The sequence below is a fragment of the Tamandua tetradactyla genome, chromosome 20 (assembly GCF_023851605.1).
Source record: "Tamandua tetradactyla isolate mTamTet1 chromosome 20, mTamTet1.pri, whole genome shotgun sequence".
In the NCBI taxonomy this organism is placed as follows: Eukaryota; Metazoa; Chordata; class Mammalia; order Pilosa; family Myrmecophagidae; genus Tamandua; species Tamandua tetradactyla.
Window position 1 is genome coordinate 31429518 of NC_135346.1, and position 16697 is coordinate 31446214.

The window sequence follows — 16697 nt, forward strand, 5'->3', positions numbered from 1 at the left end:
CATGCGCGCAAGCTCTTCTATGTGCAAGGGCCTGCTGCCGGGGCACCTGTCTTCCCTAGGGCCTAGTGCTCTTAGCATCTGGCCCCAGCTCCTGTTGCAGCCTGAAATAAGGCTGTGACCCACGGCGGGGATGAGCCCTGTCAGCTGAGGCCGGAACTGGCTGCTGGGCCCGCGCCGTTTGTTGACCCCCGACTGCCGACACAAACACTGACTGCTCACCGCTCAGCTTCCAGGCAGAAGTGTTGAACTTGAGGCTCTCACACTCCCTCCTGACCACTGTGGGCCCTTCCTTGCAGGTATCAGGATCCCAGGGGAGCTGGGGGAGCTGGGGGAGGGGGCAGAGGAGACGCTTCTCCCCAAGTAGAGGAAGGGCTCTGCAGAGGAAGCGGGGAGTACAGGACCTCATGGGAGCCTGGGTCCTGGATTGGAAGGAGAGAGGTTCTAAGCTCCACGTTACTCCAGGCTAAGTGGGGAGTGGGTGCCTTGGGTTAAAAGTGAGGGGTGAGTAACGGCTCTGCTCGGGACTTCAGGGTCTTTAGGCAGCAGGCAGAAGTAGCTTCCCTGTAAAATGTTAGGCCCTTCCCAGTGTCTGTGAATTTCTATAAGGGGTGTATTTATCAAGAAATTAAACCCATGGACTGCAGAACCCTAAATAGTCACGGTCAGAGCATGCTCAACCTCCTCATAAGCCTCACCCCAAATGCATGCAGACACGCTCATGCTTGCATACAGCTTCAGGGGGCTTGTGGATGCCCTGAAGGCCATCCACAAATCTGCACATAACAGCCCAGCCCCAGCAGGCGGGGGGTGGGGGGGGTGGGGGTGGGGTACGACTGAGGCACAGAGAGGGAGCGCAACTTGCTCACAGCTCACAGTCACAGAGCAATTCAGGCACAGTGATTAGACGCTAGGTCTTCCAGCTCGTGCCCACTGACCCAGGGCCACAGTGGGGGGTGGGGAGGAGGCCGACGGAGGCAGATAGTTTTTCTAAAAGGAGTGTAGAAAAATCTGGACCCAGGCACAGGGTTGAGCAGTCAGTCAGGGAGCCCAGGCTTTTGTCTTTTCTCCTGGTGGCAAGTTGGGGAAACTGCATTTGGGACCTGCACGGGTTCTCCGGAACTTTGGACCTCATTTCATTTGTAAATTTCGTGCTAGATTCCTGGTAAGTGCCATAAGATGCAAATGAGGCCGTGGAGAAGGAGGAAGAAGGGATGAGGGAGAGGAGGACACCCCGGAGCTTGTCCCCAGGATGGGGAGGAGGGGGAGGAGGGGCCCTGGTGTGCTCAGCTCTGTGGTCCACCTGTGCCTTTGAGCCTTGGGGCCATGGACAGGGGACAGGAGGCCCAGCACGGCCCACACGCCCTCTCCCTCTGACTTAAACCTCCTCCCTCTGTCAGCCCCTGATTAGCATTCTCCCAGTCAGTAGCTGACAGTAGTGCCTGAGAGTCCTACCCCTGCCCCCGTTCCCGATGTCCCACACACCTGCTTTTCCCCTGATCAGGATGCCAGGCCTGGGAAAAGATCCTAGAGACCACCCCCCAAAGACAGGGAGCTTCCGTAGCAACACGGAAAGAGAGCTGGGTGACCTCGAGCACCTCACTAGCCTGCCCTGCACCCCTGTCTCCTCCTCTGTACAGAGACCCCAAAGGGCCCTTCCAGCTCCGACATGCCTTGCTTGTGGCTCTGGAATGGAACCAGGGTGGTGCAGGGCTGGGGCTGGAGGGACCAGGGGCTTGGAGGAGGTTTGGGAAGGAGGAAGGCAGGGGTGGAGGCAGCCTGGCTCATTCACAGGAGGCTCTCCTCCACAGGATGATTCCCAAGGAGCAGACGGGGCCAGTGGTGGATGCCATGGGGGACGTTGCAGGACCAGGTAAGGTGGGCCCAGCCCCGCACGCTCCTCAGACCCCATCGACTCTGGGCCTCGGACTGTGGCCACTCAGCCTAGCTGGCCCCAGGCCTAGGCCAACAAGTGTGAGCTCCAGGCCAGCACCGAGGGAGCGCCTGGGGACTGGAATCTGCCACCTCGGCTGGGAAGCCTCCTGAGGCATTGGGAGGGGCCTTGTCCTTAATGTCCACAAGCCTAGGAGCTGAGGTTGGGGGTGAGGACTGGCCCTGGCCCTAAACTGACTTTGGCCCTGGCCCCATCTGAGTCCTCATCTCAGCCCCAAACTGAGCTCCGAGGGCTCTGGTCCCTGACTGTGGCCACAAGCTCCCCATGCATCAGCCCTTGCTTATTGCAATTGGGGTCTTGCCCCCTGAGCTGGAGGAACAGCTCAGCATAGCTCAGGCCCATGGTGAGGGACCAAGGGTGGGGAGGGGAGGGCAGGGTGGCAAGAACAGACCACCCAATCTGATTCAAACCATTTTGAATGGCCTACGCATCTAATGAAGGAATCATCTACACTTCGCTTTTATCTTTATGAAGTCTCTTCCGGGACTGCTGGTATAATTTTGGAATCTATTTATTTGGTCTACTTTGGAGCATTGCAAATTAATTCAGCTAAGTCAGGGCTCTCAGACCTCAGTGTGAACCATAGTGACTTGGAAGTAGTAGTTAAAAATGCAGATTCCCGGGATCCACCCCCAGCGATTCTGATGCAATGTGAGCAGTGCACCAGGCTTGCGTAAACACTGACTGGAGGGTGCTTCTGCTGCTTTGCCTCTTTCAGGGCTCTAAAAAGTATTTAATCCAGTTCTATGGCTTTATATGTGTGTCATCATTTTGACCAGTTTTTGTGTTATTGCCTCCTTTTGTTGATGTCAGGTTTCTTTCTGGTTTCCCATACTTTTGTGCACTTGAAATATATAAACTTTTTGAGGTTCTGATGCTCGAACTGGAAGAGTCAGGCTCTGCATTCTCTCTTCTGTTACCCACATAATCAATTAATTGCAGAACCCCAAATATTGACACACATCATTTATGCCTGACTTGAAATATATATGGATTTTAGATTATTACTAGACTATGGATTCAAGACAATTTTGAAACTAAAGAAAAGTAGAAAGGAAAAATTGGATAGAGTCACCATCTAAAGACAGACATTGTAAAGTAAAAATTTTAAAACAATTTTAAAAATATGTTTCCGAGACTGTGTTAAGAGCCTTGCTGCCTTATGACATTGTCTCACAACAACTCACAAGTAGGTTAGATATTATTATCCATCCTCATTTTGCAGATGAGAAAACAGGCTCAGAGGAATTAGGTGGCCATACTTTTGGTAGGTGATAGAGTTGGCATCTGACTTCAGGCTCCAGGCCACTTCTTTGCTCTATAGGTTATAAAAATAATACATCCACTTTATAAAAATTCAGACAAGATAAATAGGGATGACTTTGAAATGAAAGTTCCTTATAATGGAACCATGGGGAGATGGTCACTTTTGTTTTTTTTTTTGCATGGGCAGGCACCGGGAATCGAACCCAGGTCTCTGGTGAGCACTCTGCCGGCTGAGCCACCATGGCCCACCCTAGAGATAGTCAGTTTTAAGATATTTGTGTACGTCCTTCTTTCATTCATACATAAACGTATTTACATAAACACATGGACTATACACTCTGTGTTCTTAAACTTCTTTTCACTTACTAACATACCGTGGACTTCTTTCCATCCTAGTGTGATTTATAGCACTGTCTCCTTTCCCCCAGTATATCACTGTTAGGATATATCATAATAAATTTGACCAATCCCTAACGGTGGATGTGAAGGTTTGCCTTAGGTTGGGATCCTTAGGAGAGGAGTCTGAAGATTCTCGTGCATGTGACTTGTTGAGAGAGTTCTCTCAAGATAGGGAGAGTGAGGAAATTGCTAAGCAAGGACACCAGCTCAGCTGTAGTCCAGGCTCGGTGTGACCCACGGGGAGCTCTGGGGTGTGAACACAGAATTCATCCCTTCCAAGGCAAGGGGGCCCCAGCTGCTTCCATTCAACCGGGCAGTTCTCTGCAGAAGGTGGCAGCTGTGGGCAGTTAGGCGCAGGAAAAGAGCATGGGGCAGCATCTGCTACAAGACTGGGCTCTAGTTCTCACAACTAAGCCCTCATTGCAATAAATATCTTTGTACATTTATCTTCGGGTTTTTTAATTCAACTTTTTCCCTAAAAATCAGTGCCCCAAAACATAATCGCCTCATCAAGTAGGTTGTATTGATGGCTTTTTTTTTTTTAATATCAAGCTCCCCGATATTGATGCAAGAGGAACTTTTATTCTGTATTTTAACAGTCTTCATATATTAAAGTATACAATTTATCGTGAAAGAAATAGGAAACTGCAAACAATATGCAGACCTCCTTCCTATGTCCCATAATTGCTCACTGCTTCTTCGTGGTGTCGGTAAACTTGTTCCTCTGTCCATTTTCTTTTGAACCCATTCTAATCACACCTTCACAACCCAAATACTCCACAGAAACTACTCTTGTGAAGATTGCCAATGGCACGATGTTAATAAATAAAACATCATGGTTTTTAGTCATCATCTGACTTGACATACCAGTCACATTTGGCTGTTTGGATCACTCCATCTTTCCTGAAATGCTTTCCTCATTCGGTTTCCAGGACTCCACACTCCTGCGAGTTCCCCCTCCCTGGCTGGGGACTCCCACCCAGGCTCCAGGTTGGCTCCTCCACGTTGGCTCAGTTTAAATGTTGGAGGACTTGGTCTTTGGCTCTTCTCTGTGTCTTCTCACTTACTTGGTGATCTCATCCAGGCTCCCAGATTAAAAGACTATTTACGGACCATGGTGCCTCAGTTTTAATCTCCGTATCATTCTCCCTCTTGAATACCAGACTCATATCACATGCCCTCCTCAGCATCGCCACTGGAGTAAACAAGTCTTAACATGCCCAATTTTGAAGACAATTAGAGGAACTTGAATAGGGACCAGGCATTAGATAAAACAAAATGTGTCTACTCGTAAAAATGGAGATCATTTATTAATCGATTTGTAAAAACACATTACAGAGCACAAATGCTATGGTTTCATTTTGGAGAAACACGCATATATGATTCTTCTGGGATGATGAAAAAGTTTTGAAACTAGAGAGAAATGGTGGTTGCACCACATGGTGAATATGCTAAATTATACACTTTAAAATAGTTAATTGTATGTTATGTTGTTTCACCTCAATAAAAAAACTCATGAATATATCACTTTTGAAAAAGATACAAAAGGATATACAGTAAGGTATGATTGGTGGTATTCTCTGAGTATTTTTCTTTTTTTTTTTCTTATCTGTATTTTCCAGGCGTCCTCGATGCACATTTAATCTGTTTTTATTATTTAAAAGGCTATTTTTAAAATTAAAAGAATGCATGTCTAAACCTGAACTCCTGATCTTTCCTCAAACCTCATCCCCCAGCCTTTCCCATTTCAGCAAGTGGCCACTGCATCCTTCCAGGGACTCAGGCCGGAAACCTTGCAGTCATCCTTGACTCCTCTCTCCTCCACTTCCCACACTCATGGCTTACCTTTAAAAGATATCCAGAATCTGATCATTGCTCACTGCCCACACAACAACGGGCAAAGTGCCACATGGGGAATTCATGGAATAAATGCAAATGGCCACTGAACTTCTGAAAATGTGCTCAATCTCACGAAGCACCAAAAGTGTGCAAATTAAACTCTGAGATGTCATTTCTGCCTATCAGGTGGACATAGGTTCCAAAGAATCATGACACTCAGTGTTGGCAAATGGGGGGAGAAACAGTCATTCTCATACACAATGCACGATGCTGTGAGGCGGGGCCTTTAGAGGGCTGTGGCCCAGAGCGCCACTGTGGTTGGGTCGTAAGTGCTCGCTCTGGCCTCTCCTCGCAGTCCCTTCACTGGACCTGGGCAAGAAGCTGAGCGTGCCCCAGGACTTGATGATGGAGGAGCTGTCACTGCACAACAACCGAGGCTCCCTCCTCTTCCAGAAGAGGCAGCGCCGTGTGCAGAGGTTCACCTTTGAGTCTGCAGCCAGCCAGCGGGTGGTAAGTGGGCCCCCATTATACTCATGGGGAAACAGGAGTGAGCGGGCCAGTGGTCAGCCTACACTTGTGTGATCCCAGATAGGTTTTATCTCTCTAGGCATCTTTGCCCAGATACAAAACAGAAAGTGGGTGTGGTGACACAGACTGCTGGGGAGAGGGGTTCACACTCACGCAAACAGTGCTGAGGAACAATCAAGTGCTGTGGGTTGAATTTGCAGCAAGTGGTACTTAGGTCAGAACTGAGCTCCACCAAAGATGGAAAATACAGAATGTCTTCTCTTCTTCCCACATGAAGAAGGAAAAGGACATGGGGTGGTCTGCTGGTGGAAAAATGAAAGGATGGTTTATCCCTGGGCCTTAAAGAGGCAGCAGGCAGTCTTGTTGCTCATCAAAGACAGGGTTCTCTGCCAGAGGCACATAATAGCCAATCTATGACACCAGGGTTTCAAAGAGAGAAAATGTATCGTTAAGTAAAGCAAGGAAAACAGATGGTCTAAATTCTGTCTCCCCAAACCGCAGTAACTCTGAGAATTTCATAGTATCTAAAGATAGGCAGGTTTAGGATAATGAGTCTCATGGCTCAAGATGATGAAGTCAGAGATGACCTAATTATTGAGCATGTGCAGAGCGATTACATGCTTAGTCATAGGACATGTGTAAGAAAATGGAAAAAATTTAGAAAAATCTAAAATATGATTTTTACAATTATAATGAGCTAACGGTCACTTATAGTTAAGTTTGAATCTGCTGCACGTGTCAGGCAGGCCAATTTTGGTTAGATATAGCTTCATCTAGTAAGCTAGTTTAGGAATTGGGATGTTAGTTCTGGGCTGACTCAAGTTCCTTCATTAATAAACATTAAGGGATCGGGCGGGCCACGGTGGCTTAGCAGGCAAGAATGCTTGCCTGCCATGCCAGAAGACCCGGGTTTGATTCCCGGTGCCTGCCCATGTAAAAAAAACATAAAAAATAAAAAAAATAAAAACATTAAGGGATTGTCTTTGTGATCATAAGACTCCCAAGTCTGTAAAACAGGATAAGGGGTTAGAAGCGGGGTCAGTCACGAGGTTTTTATAGTCACAAGATAAAAGTTATATAGTTAAACAATCATTCTCAAAGATCAAGGCATTTAGGTTACAGTTTAGCGAGTTTCCATAATTTCAGGCATTTCCTTTTGGCTATTCTACAATAAACTAGAAAGTAAGGGAAAAAGGCATCCACACAATGATTTATTCGGTCATCACAATTGTTTAACTCTTAATTTCTCCTTTGCAGTCAGAGGTCCTTCTCATAAAGTCAGAAGCCTTCCATCCATCTACTGTGCTCAATTTCTGGGCTAAGCAGGAAACTACCGAGAGGAAGTGACGTGGCTGTATAAGAAGGAAGACAAAACACTGTTATGTGCCGACCGTAGTGATAACTACAGGCTTTACATGTCTTACATTTATTACCTTAAAGCACTTCGGGGTAGAGATTATCATCATCTACGTTTTATGGAGAAGGAAACAGACTCAGGGAGTTTAGCTATCTTGCCCAGGATTAATATTACAATAGCAACTAATGCCCGTGGAGTATTTTTCTGTCCCAGGTGCTGGGTTTAGTGTTCTACTCCATTAACTCATCCTCCCCAAATCCTGGGGAGTTGGGTGCTAGGATTGTGCCCATTTTTAAAAACATTTTTTATTGTGAAATATATATACAGAAAATTGATACATTTCAAAGTACAGTTTAACAGCTAGTTATAGAGCAAATTTCAAAGTATAGTATGGGTTATAGTTCCACAATTTCAGGTATTTCCTCTGGTTGTTCTAATACACTAGAAACGAAAAAGAAACGTCTACATGATTCAGCAGTTAGAATCTTCTGTTAAGTCTGCCTACTCAGTTACAAACCTCTTCCCTCTCATTTGACTATTCCCCCAATCTTCAGGGATATTTGAGCAATGACCACCCTAACTTCCTAGGTTGAAAACGTGTGTCAACCTCATGGAGCAGGGAAACGCAACTGGTTGGTGTCCAGGGAGAGCCTGGCGCTTCTACATTTCAGTTTGCCCATTTTTCACGGAGTGGATGGCTTTAGGGGAGGGCGCCCTGAGCCCCTGCCCCGCTGAGCCCCTCTATGGCTTGTCCCTCTCCCCTCCCCCAGATCGTGGCCGGAAGCGCCAAGGGAAGGGTGAATGGAACCGCGGAGGAGAGAAGGGTGAGCGTGGAGGCAGGCCCACGGGAGGAGGAGCTTGGGGAAGGGGCGAGGGCAGCTGCGAGAGAGCCCTCGGCCGCCTCCGATCTTCCCACCCCTGTACCCAGGTTGCCAACGGCCCCGAGGCGCGGGAGAACTACAGCTCGGAGATCCATATCTTCCCTGCCCTGCCCGGGGGCCAGGAGCACGCCCGCTCCGCAGCTGCCAGGGAGGTGCGCGCCCGCAGCCCAAGTACCCTGGCGCCGGGTGAGTGCCCTTCTGAGTGCCAGACCCCGGGCCGGGAACGTGGGCGCCCTCGACCACTGGGCAGAAGAGAGATTCTACTCCATCCCCCTCCCCCAACACATACACGCACGCTTTGCAGACCAGAACACTGAAATCCAGAGAGGCACAGCAGCGCACCCAAGGACACACAGCGCGTCCGAATTGAGCCAAGACAAGAAACTGCGCCTTGAATTCCCAGCTCCTCTGCCCCAGTCGTCTTCCAGTTTTCTGGAATGAGGAAGGGTCCCCTTTACTGGCCAACTTTGGCGTCACATTTCCCCACTCACCTATTTCCTAGGTGGAGATGGGAGTGGGGGCTGAGGGAGAAAGGTGAGAGCCTCCCCTTCCAGCCAGCCTCCAACGCGCCTTTCTCCAACCCCCAGGCTATGCGGAGCCCCTGAAGGGCGTCCCACCGGAGAAGTTCAACCACACAGCCATCCCCAAGGGCTACCACTGCCCGTGGCAGGAGTTCGTCAGCTACCAAGACTACCAGAGTCATGGCCGAAGCCACACCCCCAGCCTGGGCCAGTACCGCGATTTCAACAAGTAAGGCAAGCCCGGCTGCTGGGGGAAAGAGCTGGAGGGTGATAGAGAGGTGGTTACAACCACAGTAGGAGCCTGCATCTAGCAAGCACTTTGCACGTGCCAGGCTCTATCCCCAACACTCTATATACATCTATTAATCTCTTGCTAGAACTGTGCGTCAGCACACAGTAGGTGCTCAATGCAGCACACAGTAGGTGCTCAATGCAGGTATCCAGAATGAACACGAGTATCACACTTTATGCTTGATCCTCTCCACAAGGAGGTGTGGCTGGTACTACAACTGGTCCTGGTTTGCAGCTGAAGAGACTGAGGTTCAGGAATGCCAAATAACTGTCCAAAGTCACAAAGTAAGGAAGCAGCAGCAGGGCTGTGGATTCAAGTCCAGGTTTTTGTGCTTCCAGAGCCCAGTTTTGTGACCTGCATCACTGCCATATGCCACCTCTTTAATGGACATCATGTACATGCTCTTCCCTGAGTAGGGCCCTCAGATCTCAGCAGTCCCAGGCCAACCCAGTCTTTTCCTCGCTTTCATCAGTGATGCAGATGAGCCCCGGAAGGGGGTTTGGGGGCTGTTCCCAAGTGGGACGTAGCAGTGAAATGCTGGATGTCAGAGCTGAGAGCCACACAGGCCACACAAGCTTCTCTTGCTTTCGAGTCCGAACCCTTAACGTAGGCTCAAATGCAGATTCCACGCCTGGCTGGGTTACTTCAGCAGTGACAAGCTCTAAGCCTCCATTTCCCTACCTGTAAAATTAGGCTGTATTGTACCCACTTCATAGGATTGTTGGGAGCGTGACATGAGAAGCCACAGTCAGTTTCTGGCAAGAGTAAGCTCTCAAGAATTGGTACCTATTATTCTGATGACTAATAATTTTTCATAGACTGAGATCATGGTTGGAAAAACCAATAAGGGAAAATTTGAAAGGGATAAATTTAACATTCTGTCCTGGTAGCCTGAACACAAACCACAGGAATCGGGAGAGGGGCTCGGCACTGGAGGACAGCCTTGGGGTGGGAGATAAGTTTCAACTGCATTTTGCTTCCTTGCAACTGATGCTATTTCTGAAAATGTTCCTCTGGCTTGGACTGCACTGAGTGAGGAGCAGCGTTCACAGAGAGGAGGCCAAAGTCTAGCTCTTCTGGCACCTGCTCAGACCACACGTGGAGACTATGTCTGTCTGACATACAGACAGATGGGCACCCGGACCTGGCTAGGTCTGGAACCCAGGAGCTAGTAGGAAGGGCTGAAGAACCGGGCTGGTCAGCCGTGAGAGGAAACAGCTCAGCAGGGATGTGGCTGAGCAGTCAGGGAGGACAGAGATGGAAAGAACTGGACCCAGCAGGCAACGTGCAAGCCACGAGCCATGGCATACATTCTGGTGCTCCCGGCCAGGCAGGACTGCCCTATTTCTCTGTCTGCCCAGCTATGAAAGCCCTCAGCAGACATTCAGTCCTGGCAGTCAGCTTCCAGGCTGGCCGGCTCAGGTCCCAGCTTCCATCCAGCTCACACCTCAAGCTGAGGCACATTGCCACCAGCAGGAGAGGGGTTTAGGAAAACCTGGTCTGGCCTCTTCTGGGACAACTGAGGCATAGAGAGGAGGGAGAGCAGTGTTGGTGGCTGAGTTGGGCTCAGAATCCAGGACTCTGGGCTCCCAGTCAAGGGTTGCACTGTGAGGCCTGCTTGGCTTGGAAACTGCCCAGCCTCTTCCTGCGGGGCCTGTCTGCTGCTGCCGAACTGGGGTGGTCCAGGGAGAAAGCTCGCCTGGCCGCAGCCCAGGCCTTGGCCCAAGGTTTGCCTTTCTGCCCCAGGGGCCAGCACGCCTTCTTCCCACTGGCCCCCAGGCTGTGAGGAAAACAATGCTTTTTATTTCTGTTAGAATTTAAAAATTGTTTTAAAATCGCCTAAGTATATTCTTAGGCAAATACAAAAAAAAGTAGGGCCCTTTTGTCCATCATCTTCCATTCCCATTTCCCTCCCCACGTAGCACTGTTGTCAGGTCACTATGTATGTTTTCAGGACTTTTTGAAGGGGCGGTTGTACATTGATCAGGAATATGAAATTGTTTTGCATGTATCCATTTTTAATATTTTGCATTTCATTCTAACTTGCTTCTTTAACTCAACGTTATGTTTTTGAGATCTACCCTATTTAACACATATTCAATCTAAGTCCATTCCTTTTAAACTGCCATACAGTATTCTGCCATGTGAATATACATTTGTCTTGTCTATTCTGCTGCCAAGCAACATATGGGATGTTTGCAGTTCTTTACTAATGCAGTGCTCATACCTCCCTCTTTAGGATGTGTGCGTGGCTTCCCTAAGCCACATGCCTAGAGGTGAAGTCGTTTCACGGGATGAGAGGGTTTACACATGTTCAGGTTAAATGAGTCCTGCCAAAACTGATGGTAGCACAACACTGTGAATATACTAATAACACAGAATTATATATATGAGTGGGGTTACAAGAGGACATTTTAGGTTGTACATATGTCACTAGAATAAAAATAAAAAAAAAGTAGGACTGTACAACACAAACAGTGAATCCTGTTGCAAATGCTGGACTAGAGTTAGCAGTACAATTACAAAAATGTCCTTTCATGAATTGTAACAAATATACCACTGATGCAAGGTGTTAATAATAGGGTGGTATATATGGAAACTCTGTATTTTATACATGATTTTTCTGTAAATGCACAACTTCTCTAATAAAAGAAAAAAATGTTTTTTAAAGGAACTGCAAAAAACCCCAAAACTGTCCTCTAAGCGCCATCAGTTTACTCTCTGTATTAGTTTTCCAGGGCTGCTGGAACAAATCACCACAAGCAGTGTGGATTAAAACAACAGAAATGTGTTCTCTCGTGGTTCTGGAGGCTGGAAGTCAGAAATTAGGTGTGGGCAGGCCAGGCTCCCTCCAGGGGGCTAGGGAAGACCCCCTCCTTGCCTTTTGGCTTCTGGTGGTGGCCGGCAGTGCTTGGTGTTCCGTGGTTTTGTGGCAGCATCACTGCAGTCTCTGCGTCCAGTGTCACACAGCTGCCCTCCTGCTGTGTCTTCCTTCCTCTGTGTCTCTTCTTCTAAGGACACCAGTGACGGGATGTAGGGCCCACCCTAATGCAGTGTGACGTCATCTTATCTAGTCACATCTGCAAAGACCCTATTTCCAAATAAGTTCACATTCTGAGACTCTGCGTGGACCTGGATTTTTTTTTTGGTGGTGGAGGTGGGCGTTGTTCAGCCCAGTATACTCTCTGATAGGCAGTAGATGAGTGAAACTTTGCCCCCACCATCTCACCAACTTCGCTCCATCATCACATGATTTCATTTGCCAGTCTAATTAATGGGTGAGAAATGGTTTCTGTTGTCATTTGTGTTTTTTTGATTCTCAATGCTTTTTCTAATCCTCCCCTCTCTCTCTCCAGTTTATGGATACATTATTCAAAAGAGAGGTGACAAGTGGAAGCAAAGCTGTGTTTCCCACTCTACTCCTTTCTGGGGCTTACTTAGGAGGAGCTGAGTTTTGCCTAAGACAAGCACAGTTATAACTGAAAATTTCAGTCCTATTCCTAAGGAACAAGCTGTCACCACTAGAGGCACTCTCGGGAATTGGCAGAGCTGGAGAAACTTGCCAGTGGCTGTAAAACAAACAAACAAAAAACCTTGCTGCATAGAAAGGCAGAGAGAAAGATGGGGGATCACATGTGGGGACCCACACATCAATGTCCTGCCCTCCCTTCCCCCGCAGCTCATCCCTCCTTCTGCTCTTCTTTCCCCAGGACCCCGGTGCCCTTTGGAGGGCCCCTCTTCGGGGAGACCATTCCCAGAGCAGGTACCCCCTTCGTCCCGGAGCCCATCAGTGGATTGGAACTCCTCCGCCGCAGACCCAATTTCAACAGAGTGGCCCAGGGCTGGGTCCGCAACCTCCCCGAGTCGGAGGAGCTGTAGCCCCAGCCTGAATCTTCAATTCCCCCATCTCGGGACTCGGATAACACCCGGAACCAAGACTTGTGGACAGTACTTCACAGTTTACAAAGAGCTTTCACCCACAAAGCCTCATTGCAAACTGCCTCAAAAGTCACCAAATTTGGTAGTCCCCAAATGTAGCTGTGCTTCAGAACCGCCCGGGGATGTTGTTTCAAACTTAGATTTCTGGCCTGCCCTAGACTTGCAGCACCAGAATCTCCCAGGTTGGAGGGTCTATATTAGTAACTCACACTCCCAGGTGACTCCAGGGTAACTTGCCCATGGTTTGTGCCTTTAGGAATGCAAACCACTGGTGGAATCTACCCACACCTCCTCTCCTGCCTGCCCACGTACTCTGATTTATACTCCAATAACTTTGCTCGCTGGCAGCCTGTCCACTTTGTGCAACTTTGATAATTAGAAAGTTTTTCTTTCTTTTTTACTGAGATGCAGTCAGTCACCATTCCTCTATTCATGCTGTACACATTTACTAAGCACTCGCTGGGTGCTAGACACCATGCCAGCTCCCGGAAATGTGTGCTGAGTAAGCCCCAGGCTCTACCCTACAAGAGGAAAGAATAGTTGTGAAGAAGGATTTGAAAGGCTGTAAATTACCCTAAACTTTCCTACAGCGTGCTAAATGACAAGAGAGAAACAAAGTAAGGCAGAGAAGGAGGTCTCAAACCCTGGGTAGGTTGTGGAATTCAGGAAAGTCTCCTAGGGGACTTGAGTCAGGCATTAGAGGAGGAGTGCAAGTCCATTGGGGGAAGAGGCAGTGATGGAAGTTATCCCAGCTAGCAGACCAGCATGTGCACAGGTGCAAGGTGTATTGGAGAAGAGAGTTAGTCAGCAGGGGTCAGAGTAGGGTGGGCTTTCTTAAGGAAATGGGGGAGAAGCTTGGGGGTGAAGGGCCAGGTTTCTGTTTAGGGGTACATAGGAAAAGCCAGGAAGGCTACAAAGAATGAGGCATGGACCAGGGAGTTGGCCAGGAGGCTGGTAAGAAGGGGCCACCTCTCTGGGTACATTTCAAGTGCTCCTCCTTGCCACCTCCCACCTGCTGTTCTGAGCAGGTTCCATGGTAGATCCTGTCCTAGTCCCCTCCACAGTAGTTCAGGGCTCTCTCTGGTTCCTAAGGGATAGGAGAGAAGCAAATGCTTCACCATTTCAGATGTGATGGTGGTGATGGCGATGTGGTGATGGTGATGGCAATGGTGATGATGGTGGTGGTGGTGGTGGTGGTGGTGATGGTGATGGTGATGGTGGTGATGATGGCGGTGATGATGATGGTGGTGATGGTGGTGATGGTGGTGATGGCAATGGTGGTGATGGTGATGGTGATGGTAGTGATGGTGATGGTGATGGTGGTGATGGTGATGGTGATGATGGTGGTGATGATAGTGATGACGATGGTGGTGATGGTGATGATGATGGTGGTGGTGATGGTGATGACGGATGATGATGGTGATGACAATGATGGTGATGATGATGATGATGATGATGGCTGTCTTTTATTCAGCACCTCAGTGCTTAGGCTTGAAGTAAGTTCTCTACATGCCTTATTTCTAATCCCAGTACAACCCTGAGAGAAAGGCTGGTCATCTCCATTTTACAGATGTGGATACCAAGACTCAAAGAGGGAAGTGATTTGTCCGGAGGCAGAGCCAAAATGGAAATCTGTCTGAGTCCATTGGATGTCTCTTCAGTACACTGGGCGGCCAAACCAATGCCTGCCGACTCTGGAATCACTTGATCATGGTGCCCTACCTTAGTGCTTAGGGATGAAGAGTGCAGACTTGGGAGTCCGATGGGGGGACTGGGTACTGGCTCTGGGTACTGACTCTTTCACTGCTCACCATGTGAACATGGGAAAGTCATTGCACATCTCTGGGTCTCTGCTCCTCCATCTGTAAGATGAAGACAAGAATGGAAGCTCCTTTCTAGGGTTGTGGTGAGCCCAGTGCAGGACACATAAATAAGAAGGGCTTGATCAGTGTTAGGGTTTTTTTTTTTTTTTTTTTACTTAGTCACTAGATCTTTATTTAAAAAATTTATTAATTAAATTTTATTACATCAAACAGCAATATAATATTAGTAAATAGAGAGAAACATTAAGTAAAGGGAGACAGCAATAAAATGAGCACAATTTGAAGGAGGACAGGGGTACAGACAGGGCGGTAGGACAGGGGAATTTTGGAGGAGGGTCAGTGTTAGGTCTCTGTGACCACTGCTCTAGCCTGGAAGAGATGCCCTTGCAGTGTGCGCAGCTCGAGAAGCAGGCTGCTAAGATGTCACTAGGGTACAGTAAAACTGAAGCTTGAAGATAGGCCTCTGGCCACTGTAGGGCTCCCTTTGCACATAAATTACTTACCTCCTTCCCCTGCCTCTCTCCCTAGCTTGAGGAGGTGTGGAAAGTCCAGCTGGTTTCTGGGGTAGATGGGACAGTGACTGTGTTTTTCTTTTGCTCTGGAACTGCACTTTCCTTCTGGGCTTCAAGGGGCCAGCAGCCGGACTCTGAGAATTGCTTTTTATGGATGTGTTCCCTTGAGTCTGGGGCTTCCATTTAGAGCCATGTCTCCACGAGCTGGAGACCAGCACTGAAGTGTGTGTAAGGTAGAGGAGAGGAGGCCTCTCAGCGCTTTGCTATGCTGTGCTCCAAAGCCAGCCGACCCAGAAGAGGGACACCTGGTGGAGAGCATGCTGCATCCAAAAGCAAAACTTCATCCCTTTCTCCTCCTGGTAATGTGGCTTTTGCTGACATTATTAGAAAGAGCAAGATGGTTTATGGTAAAAATTAAAAATAAAAGCAAAGGAGTAAACTGTGAAAGTATCTGCCCACCTATCTCCCCCCATACTTACAAACATAGACCTTCCCTCCTTCCTGTATCTTATCCCATTTGCACAAACAAGTAATAAATAGTGTGGTCCTTCTAGGACGATTTGCATGAATAAATATGTAAATGTGAATGGATACATAAATACATGGGTATGTTTTTGTTTTAATGGAATCATACTATAAATATTGTTCTGTATCTTGCTTTTTCATTTAACAATGAGTAAAACTGGGATTATGAAAAAGCAGGTCATAAGCCTTTCATGCACTTTGGGAACCTCACAAGTCCTTCATATAAAACTCGATATATTTTTGCCCGGTTTTTGTTCTTTACATAAATGAAACCATTCAGTGATATGGAAATAAAAAGGATTGAGAATAGCTAAAATATTGAGAAACCTGACTTAAGATGCTACAGCAGTGAACACAAATGGGCTACAGCTGCATGCACATCATGGATGCATCTCACAAGCATAAATAGTAAGCAAAAGGAAGAAGATAAATAAATACGTATCTATTGATGCCTGAAACACAGGGGATTTTTCTCTGATTTTCACTGTGAAAATCTGTTGGTACTCCTGAAGGTAAAAAACAAGGGTTTTACCTCTCAAGCTAGTCCTTGCTCAGCTTCCAGCAATTTGTCCCTGCCAGTACCGACTCCAGAGGCTTCTGCTTCAGGTAAGCTGATCTCAGCTGTGAATCTGTATCTGCCTATCCCTCCGGATTTGGGGTGGAAGTTTGCCCTGTGATCTCAATTCTCTGATGAGTCTAAGAAAAGTAATTGATTTTCACTTTCTTCTTGTTTTGAGGATGAGAAGGATGACTTTCAAACTTTACAAGTTAGAGCTAAAACTGGAAGTCTCAACATTTACAATTAATAAATGATAACCTTCATTCAGTTCCTTTTTAAAGTTTTCATTCTTTTATCATATTTTT

The 16697-nt window shown here is 47.7% G+C and overlaps 1 protein-coding gene across 2 annotated transcripts; it reads left to right on the forward strand.

Annotated features, from left to right (window-relative positions):
* Nucleotides 1-46: 46 nt before the first annotated feature.
* On the forward strand, nucleotides 47-13373 carry MYOZ3 (myozenin 3). Of its 2 annotated transcripts, none has more exons than XM_077137419.1 (7): nucleotides 47-296; nucleotides 1809-1870; nucleotides 5811-5965; nucleotides 8111-8164; nucleotides 8269-8407; nucleotides 8809-8971; nucleotides 12745-13373. In XM_077137419.1, exons 2-7 carry the CDS (start codon nucleotides 1810-1812, stop codon nucleotides 12911-12913), a joined length of 741 nt encoding a protein of 246 aa, XP_076993534.1. In that variant the 5' UTR covers nucleotides 47-296; nucleotide 1809; the 3' UTR covers nucleotides 12914-13373. The 2 variants fall into 2 exon arrangements, with proteins under 2 accessions (XP_076993534.1, XP_076993535.1); XM_077137420.1 differs by lacking the exon at nucleotides 47-296 and adding an exon at nucleotides 855-1162.
* Nucleotides 13374-16697: the final 3324 nt, after the last annotated feature.